Below are 19,585 nucleotides of genomic sequence, written 5' to 3' on the forward strand. Positions count from 1 at the left end.
CCATGAATTGAGGAGGTACCGCAATAGTAACCTTGGTAAATAACCTTTACCATTCAGGATATGTGCTCAGGAATGATAATGGAATCTCTACTAAAACGTGTTAGGTAACATCATAAATTGCGAGAAGCCTTACTGGCAGTGCTGCCCTGCTGCGAATGATGTGAACTGCTGCCGTCCTGGTACTGCTCGCTGCTAGGTCAGGAATCTGGCATTCCCTCAGCAATGAATTACTCCTTGTAGGGAAGCTGCCTGTGAGACCTACTGTTGGGATGTACTGGTGTGACCAGAACATATTGTTGGTGCCCAAATCTGGGATTTGGGAATACACATTGCTGAGTTGAGGTTCTTGCTGGGGAAAGTGGTGGCCATTGTCTGGTCCATCACAGGTATCAACCTCCCCGGCATCAAATATATTTGCAAGGAGGCAGCCAATGTCATCAAAAACCCACAGCATCATGGCCATGCTCTCATCTCACTGCTCCCATAGGGAGCTGAGAACTGTCATCTCCAGGTTCAAGAGCAGCCTCTGCCTATCAGCCATCAACCCTTTGAACTACCCTGCACAATCCATCCACAATCCTACCTTAGCACTGAACTACAATGGACTTTGTAGGATCCACAGCATACTTTAATTTAACTACCATACTTCGGTATAACTGCTAATTTATTTTTTATGTATTAGTCCTGTAGCTTGCAAACTGTTTAACTCCTTCCTATTCTGTTGTGGGGTAGACCAAGACTGACCACCCCCCCCTAAATCTTTGTACATCCCCAAACCTTTCCACTAATCACTTTCATTGATGTTTCATGTATTTTGTGTTTTTATGACTGTTCAGATCAAATTCCTTCCTGGGAAATCTGATCCGTTAATATGCCTCGACCCGAAATGTCACCTATTCCTTCGCTCCATGGATGCTTCCTCACCCGCTGAGTTCCTCCAGCATTTTTTGTCTATCTTCGATTTTTCCAGCATCTGCAGTTCTTTCTTATATGCCGATTAATCTTCAGTAAGTAAGGATTTCATTGTTCCAATCCCGATGCATATGACAATGAAACACTCTTAACTCTTGACACACAGCACCTGTTCTGTGCTGATTATGACCCACTGGATAAGATGGAATTTGCTATGTGTTACCATAGAAAAATCTTCCAGCTGGGAACCAACCAAACAAAGGCAGCAGGAGATTGCAGCTTCCGCCACTGATGTACTCCAGGCATCCTGTTATGCTGTAACGGCCACACTTGCAGGCTGTAGCCCACACATCTCAGAGCTGAGAGGCCACAGCAGTCAGCCTACCCTCATAGGCAGCACTTCCACTCCAAGCCCCAACAAATTCATTGCTGAGGGACGGTCAGTGAAGGGCAGGGGTTAGCATCAGGTTTCTGGGGCACAGTAGGCAGATCGAGCAGTATGAGGGAGGAGTACGTACCTGTGAGTGTTCAGGCTCTAGATCCAAAAGTACAATAACAAATCAACACTTTGCGGGGCAATATTCAGCGACTGTCTTGAGGAGAAAGATGAACTATTGGCAGTTAGTCAAAGAAAAGTCAGGAGAATAGTGACTGAATGGTACTGATATTGAGGGAGTTTCATTAAAATGGAGGCCACTGTCTCATATGTTCTGCTGTAGACATTTTTTCAATGACAGTGGCAGGACATGAGTCAATCTCAGTTGTGCTATATAAAAAGGTAGTCTGTTCTGCCATGAAATGTAACTATAGGAATTGGTAGATGAAACGAGTGCTCAACAATGAACTCACAACTGCAAAGTACCCACTGTACGTCTCTAAAGTGATTCAATGTTGATAGGATAAGGGGAGATAGCTGACTTTAAGGAAGAATTTGAAGAATTTAAGAATTTGCTCTAGGTCATACTTGTGTCAGCTGAAGCAATGATGTGGAGATCAGTTACCACATATTTTGTACAGAGGCCCCATTGTCACTATAGAAGGGGTCAAAATTAAACACAACTTGGCATTAACCAACATCAGTTCTTACCGCTGTTTGAAGTCGGCATAAAATACTCTGTTTGGATAACCTTTACGGCAAATACGGATTCCCTCCAGCACACCATTACAACGAAGTTGGTGGAGGACCAAAAATGGGTCCATTGAACCTGCGGAATGGACAACATTATCATCACAGCCAACAAAAGCCCATCATGTAAATGGAAGCATCATCTTTAGGAGGAGTTTCATTCAGGATCACTTAATTTAGGCCCTTTCCAAATGTCACATGTAATTAGAGGTATCACCTCTCCAAATCCTGCCACTAAAGGGAATGCCAGACATAATTAATCTTTGGAATTCACCATCCAAGAGTGCTGTGCAGGCTCAGGTCGCTGAATATATTCAAGAGCAAGAGCTATAGATTTTTTTAAAGGACTAAGGGAAAAAAGTTGTTCGGCACGGACTTGTAGGGCCGAGATGGCCTGTTTCCGTGCAGTAATTGTTATATGTTATATGGTTAAGGGAAATGGGGTAGTGCAGGAAAGTGGCAGTGTGCTACAAAATCAGCTGTGATCTTAATAAACCTTGAGTCTTTGCCATGATTTCACTAACATAGGCCTGCATTTAGGCTTCATATTACACACTGACAACATTAAACTCAGAATACAACTTTATGGTGCTGGAAACAAGTTGCCTACCTGGAATTTTGGTTTCATTGGGAATAATACAACGCACAAAGTGAGGCTGTGTTGATCGCAAGTTAGCCATCAGCTTGTTGAGGTTTTCCTGAGGCAATTAAGAAATAATCGTTAGCCTGACTCTTTCTGAAGCCGTGGCACACTATTAGCAAATATTGTATGATTCCATTGTTAATAACCAGCCCTTGTGATAAATAATTAAAGTATCCCCCCCAAACTCACATTGTTGACTCGAATCATGAACCTCAAGTCTACTGAAGTTGTGATTTCAGCAATGTGTGCTCTGGGCAGATATTCCCTCCAGTTATCTGGGAATTCCACCATGTCAGTCGTTGGCGGTTCTGGACACACACATAGACCATACCAGGGAAGGACTGCAGATTTCCTCCTTATGAGCATTTGTGTGCCACGTGGTTTATTCCACAATCTGGTAGTTTCTTGCTCATTAATCCCGAGACTAACTATTCTTTTTAAAATTCCGAATTAATAACAGATTTGAATTTCACTGCTGCTATGGTGGGATTTGAAGTCAGGTCTCTGCATTACTGTTCCCAGCATCTGGTTTGGTAATTTAATCAGTTTACCACCACCATATCCTCTAGTTAAAAGGCATGGTTAAAGGCACCCATTGCCAGTCAATAAGGGACTTCCTCTGGTCATTGGAGGTTCACACCTGCCCAAAGCTGATTCCCTCCATTTAACAGAGGATAGCCATTGGGATTCTCAAATAATTACCTCTTTTTGTCAGCAATTCCTTCTGACATGAGGTGACATTGAGGCATTTGGAGGGATATTAACTAGTACCTCAGGTTTTGGGCGACTGCTTTGGTGACACTGCTAACCTTGCGCATGAGCTCTTTTCCAGTTTTAGTTCTTTCTCCATACTTACCACTTTCTACTCTTCAGCAGATTGTGAGTAAAAGATAGCACAGACTTAAAGTGATGTTCATTCATAAATCAGCTAAACATCACTGCAAGTCTTAACCACCTTGATCTCCTTGACAGGTCAGAAAGAAATCACATGATCAGTTCGGATATAGGAAACTACTGGGCCATTTCATCTCAGCCATCCAGAAACCTATCAGCCCTAAACAGCATACTCCCACTGAGCCAAATCCCTCCGTAAAGCCTAAACAAACAGGTAATGATGGGAGATAGACACAAAATGCTGGACCAACTCAGTGGGATAGGCAGCATTTCTGGAGAGAAGGAATGAATGACGTTTCAGGTCAAGAACCTTGTTCAGACTGATGCCAGGGGAGTACACGGTACAGAGATAAAATGTAGTCGGAAACAGAAAACTGGTGGGAGAACTGGGAAGGGGGAGGGGATGGAGAGAGAGTGAACGCAAGGGCTACTTGAAGTAAGAGATGTCAATGTTCGTACCGCTGGGGTGTAAGCTACCCAAGCGAAATATGAGGTGCTGTTCCTTTAATTTGCGCTAGGCCTCACTCTGACAATGGAGGAGGCCCAGGACAGAAAGGTCAGATTGGGAATGGGAGGGGAAGTTAAAGTGTTGAACATCGGGGAGATCAGGTAGGTTTAGGCAGACTCAGCAGAGGTGTTCAGCGAAACGATCACCGAGCCTGCGCTTGGTCTCGTCGATATACAGGAGTCGACACCTGGAACAGCGGATACAGTAGACTAGGTAGGAGGAGGTGCAAGTGAACCTATGCCTCACCCGATAAGACTGTCGGGGTCCTTGGATGGAGTCGACGGGAGAGGTAGAGGGACAGATGTTGCATCTCCTGCAGTTGCAGGGGAAAGTAACTGGGGAGGGATGGTTTGGAAGGGAAGGGACGAGTTGACCAGCAAGTTGCGGAGGGAACGGTCTCTGCAGAAAGCAGAATGGTGTGGTGATGGGAAGATGGAGTGGGAGTTTTTACCACTTAGGTGTAAGCTACCCAAGCGAACGATGCGATCAATTTAAAAAATGCCTACTCCTCTTCTCTCCTTCAGAAATATTGACTACATTCCATGGATGATTATGTGCTGACTAAACAGTTTTACGGGGTATGCAGCTGTGAATTCAGAAATGGCAAACTGCTAGCTCTTTGTAGGCACAAACAATATCATGGATCAAGCACTTAGAGAATAGAACTTTTTTCAAGTGTAAAACAACCAATTTACTATAAAGGAAACATCTAATGTATAGGCTGCCTCCTGTACCCCTGCCAGAACTCAACTTAATTAATTTCAAGGAAACATTCATCATTCCAGTCCCCAAGAAGTGACCTATCTCAATAACTATCACCCAGTAGCTCTAACATTGACCAAAATGAAAGATTGGTTATGGCTCGCATTTGCACTTGTCTTCCGGACAATCTAGATCTCCTCCAATTAGCGCACAGGGAAAAGAGGTCAATGAAGGATGCCATCCCCCTTGCACCACATACAGGCCTGCAGCACCTTGACAATATATACACCTGTGTCAGGATGCTATTCATTTACTACAGCTCAGCCTTCAACACTGTAATATCGAATAAATTCATCTCTAAAGTCATGGCCTTGGGGCCTCCATGTTTAACTAGCTACTGGACTTCTTGACCGGCATACCCAGTTGGTTAGAACTCTCATAACGTGTCCACTTGATTTTTTTTTTCATTACTTCAGATTGTATTTGTACATTTGCACCATTCTGTTATTGTGCACTCATTGTTATATTTATTGTTGTATCAATCATCACAGTGTACTGTGCACTCTGTGAGTTTCATGTGAACAAGCAATGTCATTGCCCCTGGTTTGTTAACAATAACATAATCTGGATTTGAACTTCGCAATCATGCTTTAAAACCTGTTTTACATACAGGCCATCCCCAGGTAATGAACATGTTCTGTTTTTACCGACATTCACAGGTCATTTTGTCCACGTCGGAAAATATACCCAAATCATATGATTATACTAACCATGTTGCTACAATGTTGTCATGAATCAAACCACATAAGACAGATAAGAATGAACCATACTACAAGTGGACAGAGAGAGAGAGAGGATACTAAGTTGGGCCTGCGTCACCCATGAAGTATTGAGGAATTTCTAAACTGTAAAAATGTTAAATTGTTAGATGTAAGTGACTTTATATTTTTACAGACCAAACACAAAAAGTGTTGAATTTTATAAACAGTGCATTTTCTTCAGTGATACTAATTACAATTGCTCACAATTCCAGGCACTGAACATTTGATTATCTGTGTGGATATTGAAATTCAGTTTGAACTTTTTCAAATGTATGTCAGTGTCAAGAGAGAGTTAGAGTTAGATTTAGCTCTTACGGCTAAAAGAATCAAGGGATATGGGGAAAAAGCAGGAACAGGGTACTGATTTTAGATGATCAGCCTTGGCTCGAAGGGCTGAATAGCCTACTCCTGCACCTATTTTTCTATGTTTCCATGTCATTAACAGCTGGGGTGATCACAGTTTAAAATCTAAAATGGAATGTAATCAAATACTTACAAATTGTTCCGATTAGCAAAGGAGTGTATTGACAAATACTCAGGGATGGGATTTACCACCAACATGGACATAAGAGATTTGAACTGACCATACTTGGGGAAAATAGCATTTGTGTCTGGCTTGGGCACTTTGGATTGCAAGTAGAGTTGAATCTTACTTTATGCAATTGGGACACAGTCTGGAAAGAGGCAGCTTTCTTCCGCTTTTCCTTGGTTCCTGACTTGCTCTGCTCCTGGGCTAGAATAAAAGCAGAAAAGTTCAAACACTCAGCAGATGAGAATCAGTGGGGAAAAAACATGTATGACAGAAAATAGATCCACCGGGATATAGACTAGGTTAGAGGGTATTAGCTATAAGGAGAGTTGGACAAACTTGGATGTTTTTCTTCTCTGGAGCATCGGAAGATGTGGCTACTTTTTAAGAAAGGCGGGAGAGAGAAAACAGGGAATTATAGACCAGTTAGCCCGACATCAGTGGTGGGGAAGATGCTGGAGTCAATCATAAAAGATGAAACAGCAGCACATTTAGATAGCAGTAACAGGATCGGTCCGAGTCAGCATGGATTTACGAAGGGGAAATCATGCTTGAATAATCTTCTGGAATTTTTTGAGGATGTAACTAGGAAAATAAAACAAGGGAGAGCCAGTGGATGTAGTGTACCATTACAATATACATCAATGATTTAGATTAAGGGATTCAAAGTAACATTAGCAAATTTTCAAATGACACAAAGCTGGGTGGCAGTGTGGACTGTGAGGAGGATGCTTTGAGAATGCAAAGTAACATGGACAGATTGGGTGAGTGGGAAGATACATGGCAGATGCAGTTTAATGTGGATAAAAGTGAGGTTATCCACTTTGGTAGCAAAAACAGGAAGGCAGATTATTATCTAATTGGTGTTAAATTGGGAAAGTATTATCTAATTGGTGTTAAGATCAGCAAATTAATACATCCCGACCAAACAGGGTTTATCCCCAAACGGTATTAATTTTATAATCTGAGAAGATTATTTAATATTATATACTCCAATAGAATCCCTAATGCAGATCTAGCAATTATCTCGTTAGATGCTGAAAAAGCAGTTGACCAGGTAGAATGGCTATATTTATTTTCGGTGATGGAAAAATTTCAACTAGGAGAGAAGTACTGTACATGGGTTAAACTGTTATATTCTAATCCAACAGCTAGAATATTAACAAACAAAATGTTATCAACTAAATTTAATCTCTCTAGAGGCTGTAGACAAGGATGTTCACTATCCCCACTATTATTTGCTCTTGCAATCGAACCCAGCGTTAGAAACCATCCAGGAATATTTGGATACAATACTAGAGACACAAGGAATAAAATCTCCTTATATGCAGATGATGTACTAATATATATTACAAAGCTAGAAACTAGTATTCCAAACCTATTAAATCTAACAACTCAATTTGGTCAGTTTTCAGGATATAGAATTAATTGGAATAAAAGCTAAATCATGCCAATAACAAAATTCAATTTACATACAATACAACAATCCTCTTTTAAAATAGTTAAAGATAAATTTAAATACTTAGGAATCTATGTAACTATGTAACCTCTTTATTTCCCACTCTTACTGAATAAACTACATAAGAATATTCAATACTGGAAAACACTCCCCATTTCTATGCTTGGCAGAATTAATGCTATAAAAATGATTTTTTTTACCGCAACTGCTGTACCTACTTCAATTAATTCCAATATATATCCCAAAAGCTTTTTTCAAAAAAGTCGACTCCATTGTTACAAGTTTTGTCTGGGATTATAAGAATCATAGAATAAGTAAAAAACATTTATGTAAGTCAAAGATAAATGGAGGTTTGGCTTTGCCAAATTTCTTATTTTATTTTTGGGCAGTCCATATTAAAAACATGAATTTCTGGCTGGAAGAAATGGATCAACAACCAGATTGGTTAATGATGGAAAAGGAAGACTGTCTACCTTTTGAAATTGGACCGATCATATTTGCCCCCACAAAACTGCACAAAAAAACCTATAAAGAAAACCCCATAATACATAGTGGAATACGAATTTGGAAACAAATAAAAAAAGATTTAAAATTGAATAATATACCACTATGCCTTCCCATTATAAATAATCCTTTATTCAAATCATCCTTTATGGACAATGGTTTCACACAATGGAAAAATTATGGAATCAAAAATATAGGACATCTTCATGGGAAAGGCACTTTTCTTTCATTTCAAGTTACAACAGAATTATGGACTGCACTCAAATAATTTCTTCAGATATCTACAAATTAGAGATTATGTTAAATCTAATACACAAGTCTACAGGAGTAGGGAATCAGAAATTCTTGATGAATGTTTGAACAAGTATCCTAATACTGAAAAACTAATACCTTATATTTATAACACCCTACTAAACAACCAGGTACCACCGACCGAACCATATAGATACACATGGGAAAATGAAATAGGTCACCTTATAACGAAAGATATGTGGGACGAAAGTTTACAACAAATACATCAATGTTCGTTAAATGCCAGACATACTTTAATATAATTCAAGGTCTTACATAGACTACACTACTCTAAAAAAAAACTAAATAGAATCTTCCCACAAATCTCTCCTATTTGTGATAAATGTCTACATCTAGAGGCTAATTTAACACATACGTTTGCAAACTGTATAAAACTTAAACATTTCTGGACTGATATTTTTGAAATAACTTCAGAAGTTATTAATACAAAAGTGGACCCAGACACAAAATTAATAATACTTGGAATATCAGAACAAAGTTTAACACTCACAACAAACCAAAGAAATTTCCTCGACTACAGTATAATAATCGGGAAAAAATTAATATTAAAATTTTGGAAAGGCCCTACAACCCCCACAATTAAAATGTGGATTACGGAAATGTCGGAGACCCTATACTTAGAAAGAATTAGACTTGTCTTAATGGACCAAGAAGATCTTTTCGATAAAATCTGGGCTCCATTCATTAACTATCTGAAGGGATAGATTGGCACAGCACGAGGACCCAACTGAAACTTGAACTCAGGATCAGATGAAAAGCTATACTTTATAATCTACGAACCTATCTCCATTGACGTATTACATTCCACCTCCTTTGTTTTTCTGGGGGTTTTTTATTTTTTTTTTTATTTGTAACTTTCTACCCTCTTTTTCTATAAAAAATAAAAACACTAGAAGCAGAAGTAATTGATAATTGAAAATTTTAATAAAGTATGACTGATGTATATGAAAAGTCTTTTTACTATAATATGTAACTATACTTTATATGTAACTATACTTTATATGTAACTATACTTTATAATATGTCTACTTCTAATAAAAATATAAAAAAATAAATAAAAAAAAAGTTGGGAAAAGGGGAAGTACAACGGGATCGGGGGGTCCTTGCTCATCAGTCAATGAAAGTTAGCATGCAGGTACAGCTGGCAGTGAAGAAAGCGAATGGCATGTTGGCCTTCATAGCAAGAGGAGTTGAGTATAGGAGCATAGTGGTCCTTTTGCAGTTGTATAGGGCCCTAGTGAGACCACACCAGGAATATTGTGTGCAGTTTTGGTCCCCTAATTTGAAGAAGGACATTATTGCTATTGAGGGAGTGCAGCGTAGGTTTACAAGGTTAATTCCCGGGATGGCGGGACTGTCATATGCTGAGAGAATGAAACGGCTGGACTTGTATACTCTGGAATTTAGAAGAGTGAGAGGGTATCTTATTGAAACATATAAAATTATTAAGGGTTTGGACACGTTAGAGGCAGGAAACATGTTCCTGATGTTGGGGGAACCAGGGGCCACTGTTTAAGAATAAGGGGTAAGCCATTTAGAACGGAGAGGAAAGACTTTTTCACACAGAGAGTTGTGAGTCTGTGGAATTTTCTGCCTCACAGGTCGGTTCTCTGGATACTTTCAAGAGAGAGCTAGATAGGGCTCTTAAAGATAGTGGAGTCAGGGGATATGGGGAGAAGGCAGGTACAGATTGGAGATGATCAGCTATGTAGCGTTGTTACAAAACCTACCATCAGTGGCGCTCCAGATCTGCCTGTGCGTGCTATTCCAGAGGCTTGGGGGGGGGGGGGGGGGGGGGGGGGGGGGGGGGGGGGGGGGTTAATTTAACATATTATCTTGATTTTTGGTGTGGCTTCATTTTAATCTTATGATGCAAAAAATGTTATTTAGGCCCCGATACGAATCGGCCGTGTCTTGCCTGCCGATAGCGGCTTAAATCATGGCAGCGACCACATTCCAATCGATCACATTCCAGAAACATCCACTCTCAAGATGATCAAATTCATTATTTTTTTGCATAATCATGTCATAAGAACATCTAAATCATCTATATTTTGTGTTATTGTCTATCTATGATCAATATTTTCATACTAAACATCCACTACAGTTTTAGTCAGATGTATTGTGCAAAAAATAATGATTTAGATTATCGTGAGAGTGGATGTTTCTGGATTAATTTATGGGAATTAAACATTAAAATTCCTTCCACTTGGCATATGAATTCATTACAAAGTGAGATTTAAAAATCATGTTACATTGTGCATTCTTGTGTCAACGGGATCAGTTTGTTATTTGTTATTTGGATACTTCGGCTATTTAAAAATGTTAGCATTTTTTAAAGAAATGGATAGATGTTTAGATCTAGTAATTGAATTTAGATTAATTTAATTAATTAAATGAATTTAATTGATTTGATGAAACTGATGAATATGAATTTTTTGTTGGGTATTTACTATTTGTTTTAACGTTTAACTTTATCATTTCTACTTTTTTTTCTAAAACTGCAAATAATAACTTTTTTCTGTTAATGCTGTTCAGTGTTTTTTTTCTTTACATTTTAAACAGATGGCTCCGAAGAAGAAATGCAAAATTGTCAATCCAAATGCCCAGCAAAAGAGACTGATTTAGACAGCATTCGCAGAGATTATCCGAATTGGGACTACTGCAAATGTGATGATCTACAGGACATTCTTAATGGGAAAGTAGTGGGAAGAAAGGCAGGTCATGCATGGTTTGAAGAGTAAAAACCTGTAGTTTACAATGCCAAAATTGAAAAGTTGAGGAAAAACAATGTGTACAGAGTTGCTTATTGGTTACAATCTGAGGAGTATGATGATGCTACTGATTATGATATGCCAATGTACCAGCTAGCAACTGATAAGGTCTTTCTCCATAAAGACTTGGTCTTTTGCTAGAAATTGTAATTTCTTTACCTGTCTGTTATGGACTTACAGCCAATAATACAATAATATTAAAGTTCTGATCTTGAGAATATCACATTTTTGAATTTGCAAGGCGTCTGGGTGTTTATTACTGTTTCCGTCACAACGGTCAATTTTGTAATTAGCTAAAATTAGGTAGTTTTAACTAATTATATGCTTTAATTTCAGGTCATCCAAGTAAGATGTTTCATATTTTCAGATGTTTCAGATGTTTCAGAATGCTTCACTCTATAATAACTGAAAATTTCATTCAGTTCTCTTCATTTTTAAGAACGTTATGGGCTTTTATGTCAATTGACTGTCCTGGATCACAACTTTTGTGTTGTCAATGGAAAAGAAATAGGGGACAAGATGCTAATTTCCGAGTATGAAAATAACCATAACTTTTTTAATACTGAAGATATGAAAGTGAATTAGGTATCAAATGAAAGTTCTTTTTATGCTTTATCTGATGGGATAAATTATAGGCTTGATTATTAAAATCTCAAAATTTTGTAACATTCCTAATCCATGATCACATTGAATGGTGGTGCTGGCTCGAAGGGCCAAATGGCCTACTCCTGCACCTATTGTCTATTGTAATCGACGTTTATAAAACCCTGAGACGTTTAGATGGAGTAGATGGTTAGTTTTTTTCCAGGGTAGAAATGTCAAATACTAGAAGGCATGGCAATAAGATGAGAAGGGGAAAGCTTAAATGAGATAGGTGGGTTTGGCATTTTCTTGGCATAGAGTGGTAGGTTCTAGAACACACTGCCAGAGAAGTAGTGGAACCAGATGAGATAGCAATGTTTCATAGGGATTTAGAAAACCACATGAACAGGCAATGAATGGAGGTTTATATGGACTATGTTCTGGCAAGTGGGATCAGTTTCAATTGGCTTTATGGTCCTGTGTAGTACAATTCTATGTTATTTTATTTTCCAGTGGGAATTTTGACCAAACTGTCAATATAACGACAGATCTCCATTCCGGGCAATATACTGGTGAATGTAATAAAAAAGAACTGCAGGTGCTGGTTTATACCAAAGATAGAAACTAAATGCTAGAGTAACTCAGCGGGATAGGCAGCATTTCTGGAGAAAATGGATAGATGATGTTTTGAGTCATGACCCTTCTTCAGACCAAAAGTCACCTATCCATTTCAAAATGTGAATCCCGGCTATCTAGTTTCTCCGGAGATGCTGCCTGACCCGCTGTTACACCAGCATTTTATCTCTATCTTCAACATATTTGGCAAATCTCTCTATTGCTGAAGAAGGATCCCAATCAGAATCTCACCTATCCATGTTCTCCAGAGATGCTGCCTAACTCTTGAGTTACTCAGTATTTGAGTCTTTTTTTTGTACCAGCATCTTTAGTTCCCTGTTTCTACACTCCATTGCTACTACAAACTGGTGCCCAGAACTTTACATAATGTTCCAAGTTCGGCCTAACCAATGTGTTGTACAGCCTCAACATATTTTGTCCCAACTTTTACACCCAATGCCTCAGCCTTGAAAGACAAATATACCAAATGCCTTTTTCACTGCTCTTTCAAACTTCAAAAAAGGAAGCAGCCAAGTCTTCAAATGATGGCTTCCTCCAAGACATTTTTCGTACCTACACCCTGATTTTAGAGTCAGAAGAAAGGAAGTTGCAGGAGTGAAATATCCATGTGCCTCCTCTCCCTGTCATAGATTCAGTGATACAGCGTGGAAACAGGCCCTTCGGCCCAACTTGCCCACACTGGCCAACATATCCCAGCTACACTTATTCCATCTTCCTGTGTTTGGCTTCTATCCCTCCAATCGTCATTTCCATGTACCTGTCTAACTGTTTCTTGAATGTTGGGATAGTTCCTGCCTCAGCTACCTCCTCTGGCAGCTTGTTCCATACCCCCACCATCCTTTGTGTGAAAATGTTACCCCTCAGATTCCTATTACCCTTTTCACCTTCACCTTAAACCTATGTCCTCTTGTTCTCGATTAGCCTACTCTGGGTAGATGCACAGAGTCCCTTTCCCAATCTATTCCTCTCATGATTTTACACAGATAACCCTTCTGCGCTCCAAGGAAGAGAGTCCCAGTCCACTCAACCTCTCCCTATAGCTCAGAAACCTCTAGTCCTGGCAACATCCTCGTAAATCATCTCTGTAGCCTTTCCAGCTTGACAACATCTTTCCAATGACATGGTGCCCAGAACTAAACACAATACTTTAAATGCGGCCTCACCAATGTCTTATATAATTGCAACATGACCTCCCATACTCAATACTCTGACTGATAAGGCTGATGTGCCAAAAGCCTTTCTGATCACCTTATCTACCTATGACTCCACCTTCAAGGAACCATGCACCTGTACTCATAGATCTCTCTACTCTACAACACTACCCAGAGGCCTATCATTCACTGTGTAGGTCCTGCCCATGTTAGACTTCCCAAAATGCAACACCTCACATTTCTCTGTATTAAATTCCATCAACCCTTCCTCAGCCCAGCTGTCCAATCGGTTACGATCCTGCTGCAATTTTTCACAATCATCTTCACTATCTATTGTGCTATTATTAACACTATTATATCTATTATTATCACATTATATCACTACTATTCGCTTCTTGGTGGTTGTGATCATGGGTTTCAGAGTTGTTGCAAGAGTGCCCTGATATGATAAAACCTTGAAAACATTCACGCAAAGGCAGAAAAGTATCGTATAATCTCAGCCACCACGCATCTCCAACAACAGGAAAGTCTACACACCCACACTCAATGTGGTTACCATATCTCACACCATCAAAATCCTAGGACGTCCATTGACAATCAGTTAAAATGGATCAGTCTCCAAACAACTGCAGCTGCAACAGCAGGTCAAACAGCACGTGTCCAGCGGCAAGCAACTCGGCTCAGGGTTCCCAAAGTTTTTCAACCATCTACAAGATACAATTGTGGAGTGTGATGATATACTCTCCATTCACTTGGAAAAATGTGGCTCCCACAACACTTGGGAAATTCAATGGCAATCAGGACATTGTAGAGCAGGTGGAGGCTCCACCTTTCAACACAAGCACGGCAGATTGTGCATTTCAATACCTAGTTCCTATCTCCTCTCTATTTCTTTTGATCCCTTCAGCATTAAAACAAAATCTACATCTTCCTTGAATCTATTTAATGATGGGACAAAGCAATCGTCTTTACTGGCACCCCATCCACCATCCTAAACAATCACTTTCCTCCTGAACTTGCACATTGTGGCTGCAATTCCTACTATTCATGAAACAAACTAGTTACTTGCTTAGGGTATTCTTACAACAAGTTCCAAACCCATGATCACAACCACCAAGAGGGACTTGGCGAGGAGGCACATGGGTAGTCCACACCTGCAACTTCCTCTATCTGACTTTGAAACCAGGGTGTGTGGTACGAATAAGAGGCCATCATTTGAAGTCAGGACTTTTGAGGCAAAGGAACATAATATTGAACAGCTTCTTGCACTGGGATGTACATGCATAGGTTCAGATAATAACAAGTTGAAGATAAATTTACCTGCTTCAGCATTGATATAATTTTCATACAATGCTGCCAACAACTTGTTGGAGGATTTCTGAAAGAGTGCCACCACCGTCTCATTCAGTGGGTCCTTGTTTTTATCAAGCCACCCAACAATGTTATACGGAACCTGCAGGAAACCGGAATTAGTCTCAGCCTTTAACATCCCTGGAGACAGACATCCAACAGCAAATCAATGTACCCAATTAGAATCAGACAAAAAAATGAGTTGACTCTAACACCACATCTGCTCAATCACACACTTAATAATCTTGCTTACAGTTCATAGAGTCACAGGTACATACAGCAGACAGGTATTTTGGCCCAGCATATTCATGCTGACCATCATAGACTTATCTACACTCATCCCATTTACCAGCACCTGGTCCATCAGTCTTAGGTGCCTAGCGGTTTCATGTGATGTCCAAATGCTTTTTAAATAATACAAGTCTCTATTCCAAAATTTATGCTCACTTAATTTAGAAAACATTGCTATGGAGAAATGTTTTCTACTATCTATTCTTATCTATACCCCTCATAATTTTGAATACCACTGTCAGGTCCTCATTCAATCTCTTCCACTCTGGGGAAAACAAAATGAGCCTCAAAACTGAAATGCTCATCCCACATGGACAATTTAGATTTTTTTCTGAAATCCTGTGCACTGTGATGTTTTGTGTCCCCCTCTTTGCTCTCCTAATTTATTTTACATGTACCCCCACATTTTCTATTGTCTCTAGTTATCTGCATTTGCTCTATGCTTCCTTTTTGATCTTTATCCCTCCACATCCAGAGTTCCTTGCTGTCTTTCTCTTGCACCCCTACAGCAACATATTGGCTCTGAATCCATTTGGCTCTTTTTTCCCCTCACTCATATACTATGACGCAGTAACGCGAGGCAATCACACATGTACATACTGACCAACTTACCACTCCAGCATAATGGACCAGCTCAAAGTGAGCTTCATATCTGCGTTTTTTGTCTGGCCGTGGTTTCTGCAGGTTGGGGGATTTGCCCAGATGATTGTCATACAGCTTTGCTTTGAATGACATGTCCGTGGCTTTTGGGAACATGCACTCCTCTTCAAGGATGGACAGGATTCCCATAGGCTGGTTCAAACACAAAACAGTTCATCAGGAATGGGCACAATTGGAACCTCAGAACTAATACATGTAATCATACGATCCTGCCCTCTTAAATGACAAATTCTACAGTATTTTATCTAGGATGTGACTCCATCCTGGAGCAGAACTTGATTGAGAGGTAAACATTTAGTGCATATACACACGCTATGCATCCCAATGGTTTCTATATCACATATAACAGTTGCAACACATCACTCTACCCTTCCATGCCACTAATTTAAAATATATTTTTCTAATTTAATCGCTTTATTTAATTTTGTTACTATCACCCCCACCTCATGGAAGTGCCTTTTTCACTATGCCCATATTTCACACATGCTGCATACAGAGGACAATGGGTGAAAACAACCAGTGCTTTTAGTTGGGATGACATGTTTATATTCCCAGCTAATGTCCGCTGAGTTACTGTTCAATTAAACAGTTCTGGACAGTTACTCAATTCCCTGGAGGGCTAAAAGCTACTTTTATATCGCTACAACAAGGCTCAGAGAGAACTTAATGAAAAACTAAAATATTTTCGATACATCTTAAGTTTAAATTTAAAACACCGCCTTGTTTATCAAAGTCCACATCAGTAGATTGTAAGGAGCATCTAGCTGGAAGGAGTTGGAAAGCAGTGGAGAGGTTCAGGGATGAAATGGCAGAGCTTTATGGCTTGACACTGGAGGGTGGAGTGATTAAAATCAGAATTGCACAAGAAAACAAAATTGGAAAAGAGTGAGATCTCAGAGGGTGTCCGACTGGAGATTTCAGAGACAGGATGGAACATGTACACTTGAAAGATTACAAGACTGAGGTATATATACTGTAGATGAGGAAGGGCTAGGATCATGGATTTAGTATGAGTTAGGTTGTGAGGATGAAGCCTATGAAGAGGTCTGTAAATCAGATCAATTTTGTCAAGAGTGACAAAAATATGAATGCCTCATGTTCTTTCCCCAAGACCAAGCACATCTTTTGCATTTAAAGGAGATGAATTGTTTGTGCATGTTTTTACCTTCTCAATAAGATCAATGCAGGCCTGCAGATCCAGACCAAAGTCAATGAAGACCCATTCGATACCTTCCCTCTTGTACTCCTCCTGCTCCAGCACAAACATATGATGATTGAAAAACTGTTGCAGTTTCTCGTTGGTGAAGTTGATGCAGAGTTGTTCAAAGCTGTTATACTAGATCCATGGAAAGAGAGAGAGAGAGGGAAAATAATTTTTAAAAGGGATAAAGAAAATGAGGAATAAGGACAAGTGAATTGAAGAGTCCAGGAGAAAAAGGTTTAAACAGAAGAGAGGAAGGATTGGAGGAGGGACAAAGAATGAAGCAGAGAAAGACTGAGAGGGGATGGGAATAAAGTTAAGATAGAGAGGTCGAATGAAAGGAGAAAGGATAAAAATGTTAGATGGAGTGGGAGGGAGATTGTTGGCAGAGCTGGGGCACACAGGAAAGAAAGGGGAAAGGAAAATGGGTGAAGATAGACAGAGAAGTGAACCAGGTTCACCAGACTGATTCCTGGGATGTCAGGACTTTCATATGAAGAAAGGCTGGATAGACTCGGCTTGTACTCACTAGAATTTAGAAGATTGAGGGGGGATCATATAGAAACTTACAAAATTCTTAAGGGGTTGGACAGGCTAGATGCAGGAAGATTATTCCCGATGTTGGGGAAGTCCAAAACTAGGGGTCACAGTTTAAGGATAAGAAGGAAGACTTTTAAGACCGAGATGAGGAAATCATTTTTCACACAGAGAGTGGTGAATCTGTGGAATTCTCTGCCACAGAAGGTAGTTGAGGCCAGTTTATTGGCTATATTTAAGAGGGAGTTAGATGTGGCCCTTGTGGCTAAAGGGATCAGGGGGTATGGAGAGAAGGCAGGGATGGGATACCGAGTTGGATGATCAGCCATGATCGTATTGAATTGCGGTGCAGGCTCGAAGGGCCGAATGGCCCACTCCTGCACCTATTTTCTATGTTTCTATGTTTTCTATGAAAGAGTGTGAGAGAGAAAGAGTGGGAGAGCGATAAGCTGGGAAAAGAGAAAGCATTATAGTTAAACCATGTGTAGTCTATGATTGATGATCTCAAATACAGTGTATCATTCTGCAATTTACAACATTCGTCCTGTGCTACAGGCACATTGTTTGTTGCAAGTTTCCACACCCAGCTTAATCCAGGTTTATAGGTGAAGGAGGTTAAAGCACATCAGGGGATTTATCCATTGTTTCTCTCCTGGCATGCTAACTAGGAACTAGAACTTCCCCTAACCACACCCCTCCCTCCAAATTACCCACATCTGACTCATTCTGCTCCGAGTTCCTCATGATTTTTTCTTCCATTGATTCTTTCCCACCTCTCCCAGCAATCCACAACCACCTGGTCAATCTGCACATAGTTTGCAACATGGAGGATAGTCATTCACTCCAGTGCTTCTGTACTGATCATTTGTTACACCGTGGCCAACTTATAACCATATAACCATATAACAATTACAGCACGGAAACAGGCCATCTCGACCCTTCTAGTCCGTGCCGAACACATAATCTCCCTGAAGGAACTTCCTGAAGCTTTGCCAAGCTCATTTCAAAATCTTTGTTCAGTAGAGAAACAGTCCTTCCTGTGAGTCAGGTCTGTTATTGGTCGCAGTCTATGACCCACTACCTGGTACCATTCAACTTTCTACTAGGATAACTTTCGAGTGGTTGGACATTGAAAATCTTACTTCAAATATTTCAAAGCCTGCGATGTCCAGGACTCCAATGAAGAACTGCCTTGATAACTTTGTGTCCAACGTTTTATTGATTCGCAGAACTAGCCACTTAAACATTCGATCATAAGTAGCCTTTGCCAGCGCCCCTACAGAGTAGATGACCTGGAGGAGATAAAATCTTGTTTAATATACGCTGAATAGTTTTCAACAATGATCTTTGATGTATTCCAGAAACCCCTGAATTACTGCCTATTTTGCAACAACATCATTTTGATATAATTCAGATTCAGATTCAGATTCAACTTTAATTGTCATTGTCAGTGTACAGTACAGAAACAACGAAATGCAGTTAGCAACTCCTGGAAGAGCGACATAGAATATGATTTCAATAAATAAATCTATTTACATGCATACAGTCATAGTGTTTTTCCTGTGGGAGGAGTGTCCGGCGGGGGGGGGGGGGGTGATTGGCAGTCACCGAGGTACATTGTTGAGTAGTGTGACAGCCGCAGGGAAGAAGCTGTTCCTGGACCTGCTGGTCCTGCAATGGAGAGACCTGTAGCGCCTCCCGGATGGTAGGAGGGTAAACAGTCCATGGTTGGGGTGAGAGCAGTCCTTGGCGATGCTGAGCACCCTTCGCAGACAACGCTTGCTTTGGACAGACTCAATGGAGGGGAGCGAGGAACCTGTGATGCGTTGGGTAATTTTCACCACCCTCTGCAGTACTTTCCGGTCGGAGACAGAGCAGTTGCCATACCATACTGTGATACAGTTGGTAAGGATGCTCTCGATGGTGCAGCGGTAGAAGTTCACCAGAATCTGAGGAGACAGATGGACCTTCTTCAGTCTCCTCAGGAAGAAGA

At 40.2% G+C, this 19,585-nt stretch overlaps 1 protein-coding gene across 1 annotated transcript in view; it reads right to left on the reverse strand.

Annotated features, from left to right (window-relative positions):
* Positions 1-19,585, reverse strand: part of LOC129707173 (myosin-7-like) — a 71,371-nt gene that overhangs the window by 31,902 nt on the left and 19,884 nt on the right. Inside the window, exons 14-20 of the mRNA XM_055651977.1 lie at positions 18,735-18,884; positions 17,020-17,190; positions 15,807-15,986; positions 14,874-15,006; positions 6,260-6,339; positions 2,649-2,736; positions 2,000-2,117 (exon numbers count right to left, since the gene is read on the reverse strand). Of these exons, the coding sequence (XP_055507952.1) occupies positions 2,000-2,117; positions 2,649-2,736; positions 6,260-6,339; positions 14,874-15,006; positions 15,807-15,986; positions 17,020-17,190; positions 18,735-18,884 (920 nt within the window). The remainder of the gene's footprint in view (positions 1-1,999; positions 2,118-2,648; positions 2,737-6,259; positions 6,340-14,873; positions 15,007-15,806; positions 15,987-17,019; positions 17,191-18,734; positions 18,885-19,585) is intronic.

This window comes from Leucoraja erinacea, chromosome 21, assembly GCF_028641065.1.
Source record: "Leucoraja erinacea ecotype New England chromosome 21, Leri_hhj_1, whole genome shotgun sequence".
NCBI lineage: Eukaryota > Metazoa > Chordata > Chondrichthyes > Rajiformes > Rajidae > Leucoraja > Leucoraja erinaceus.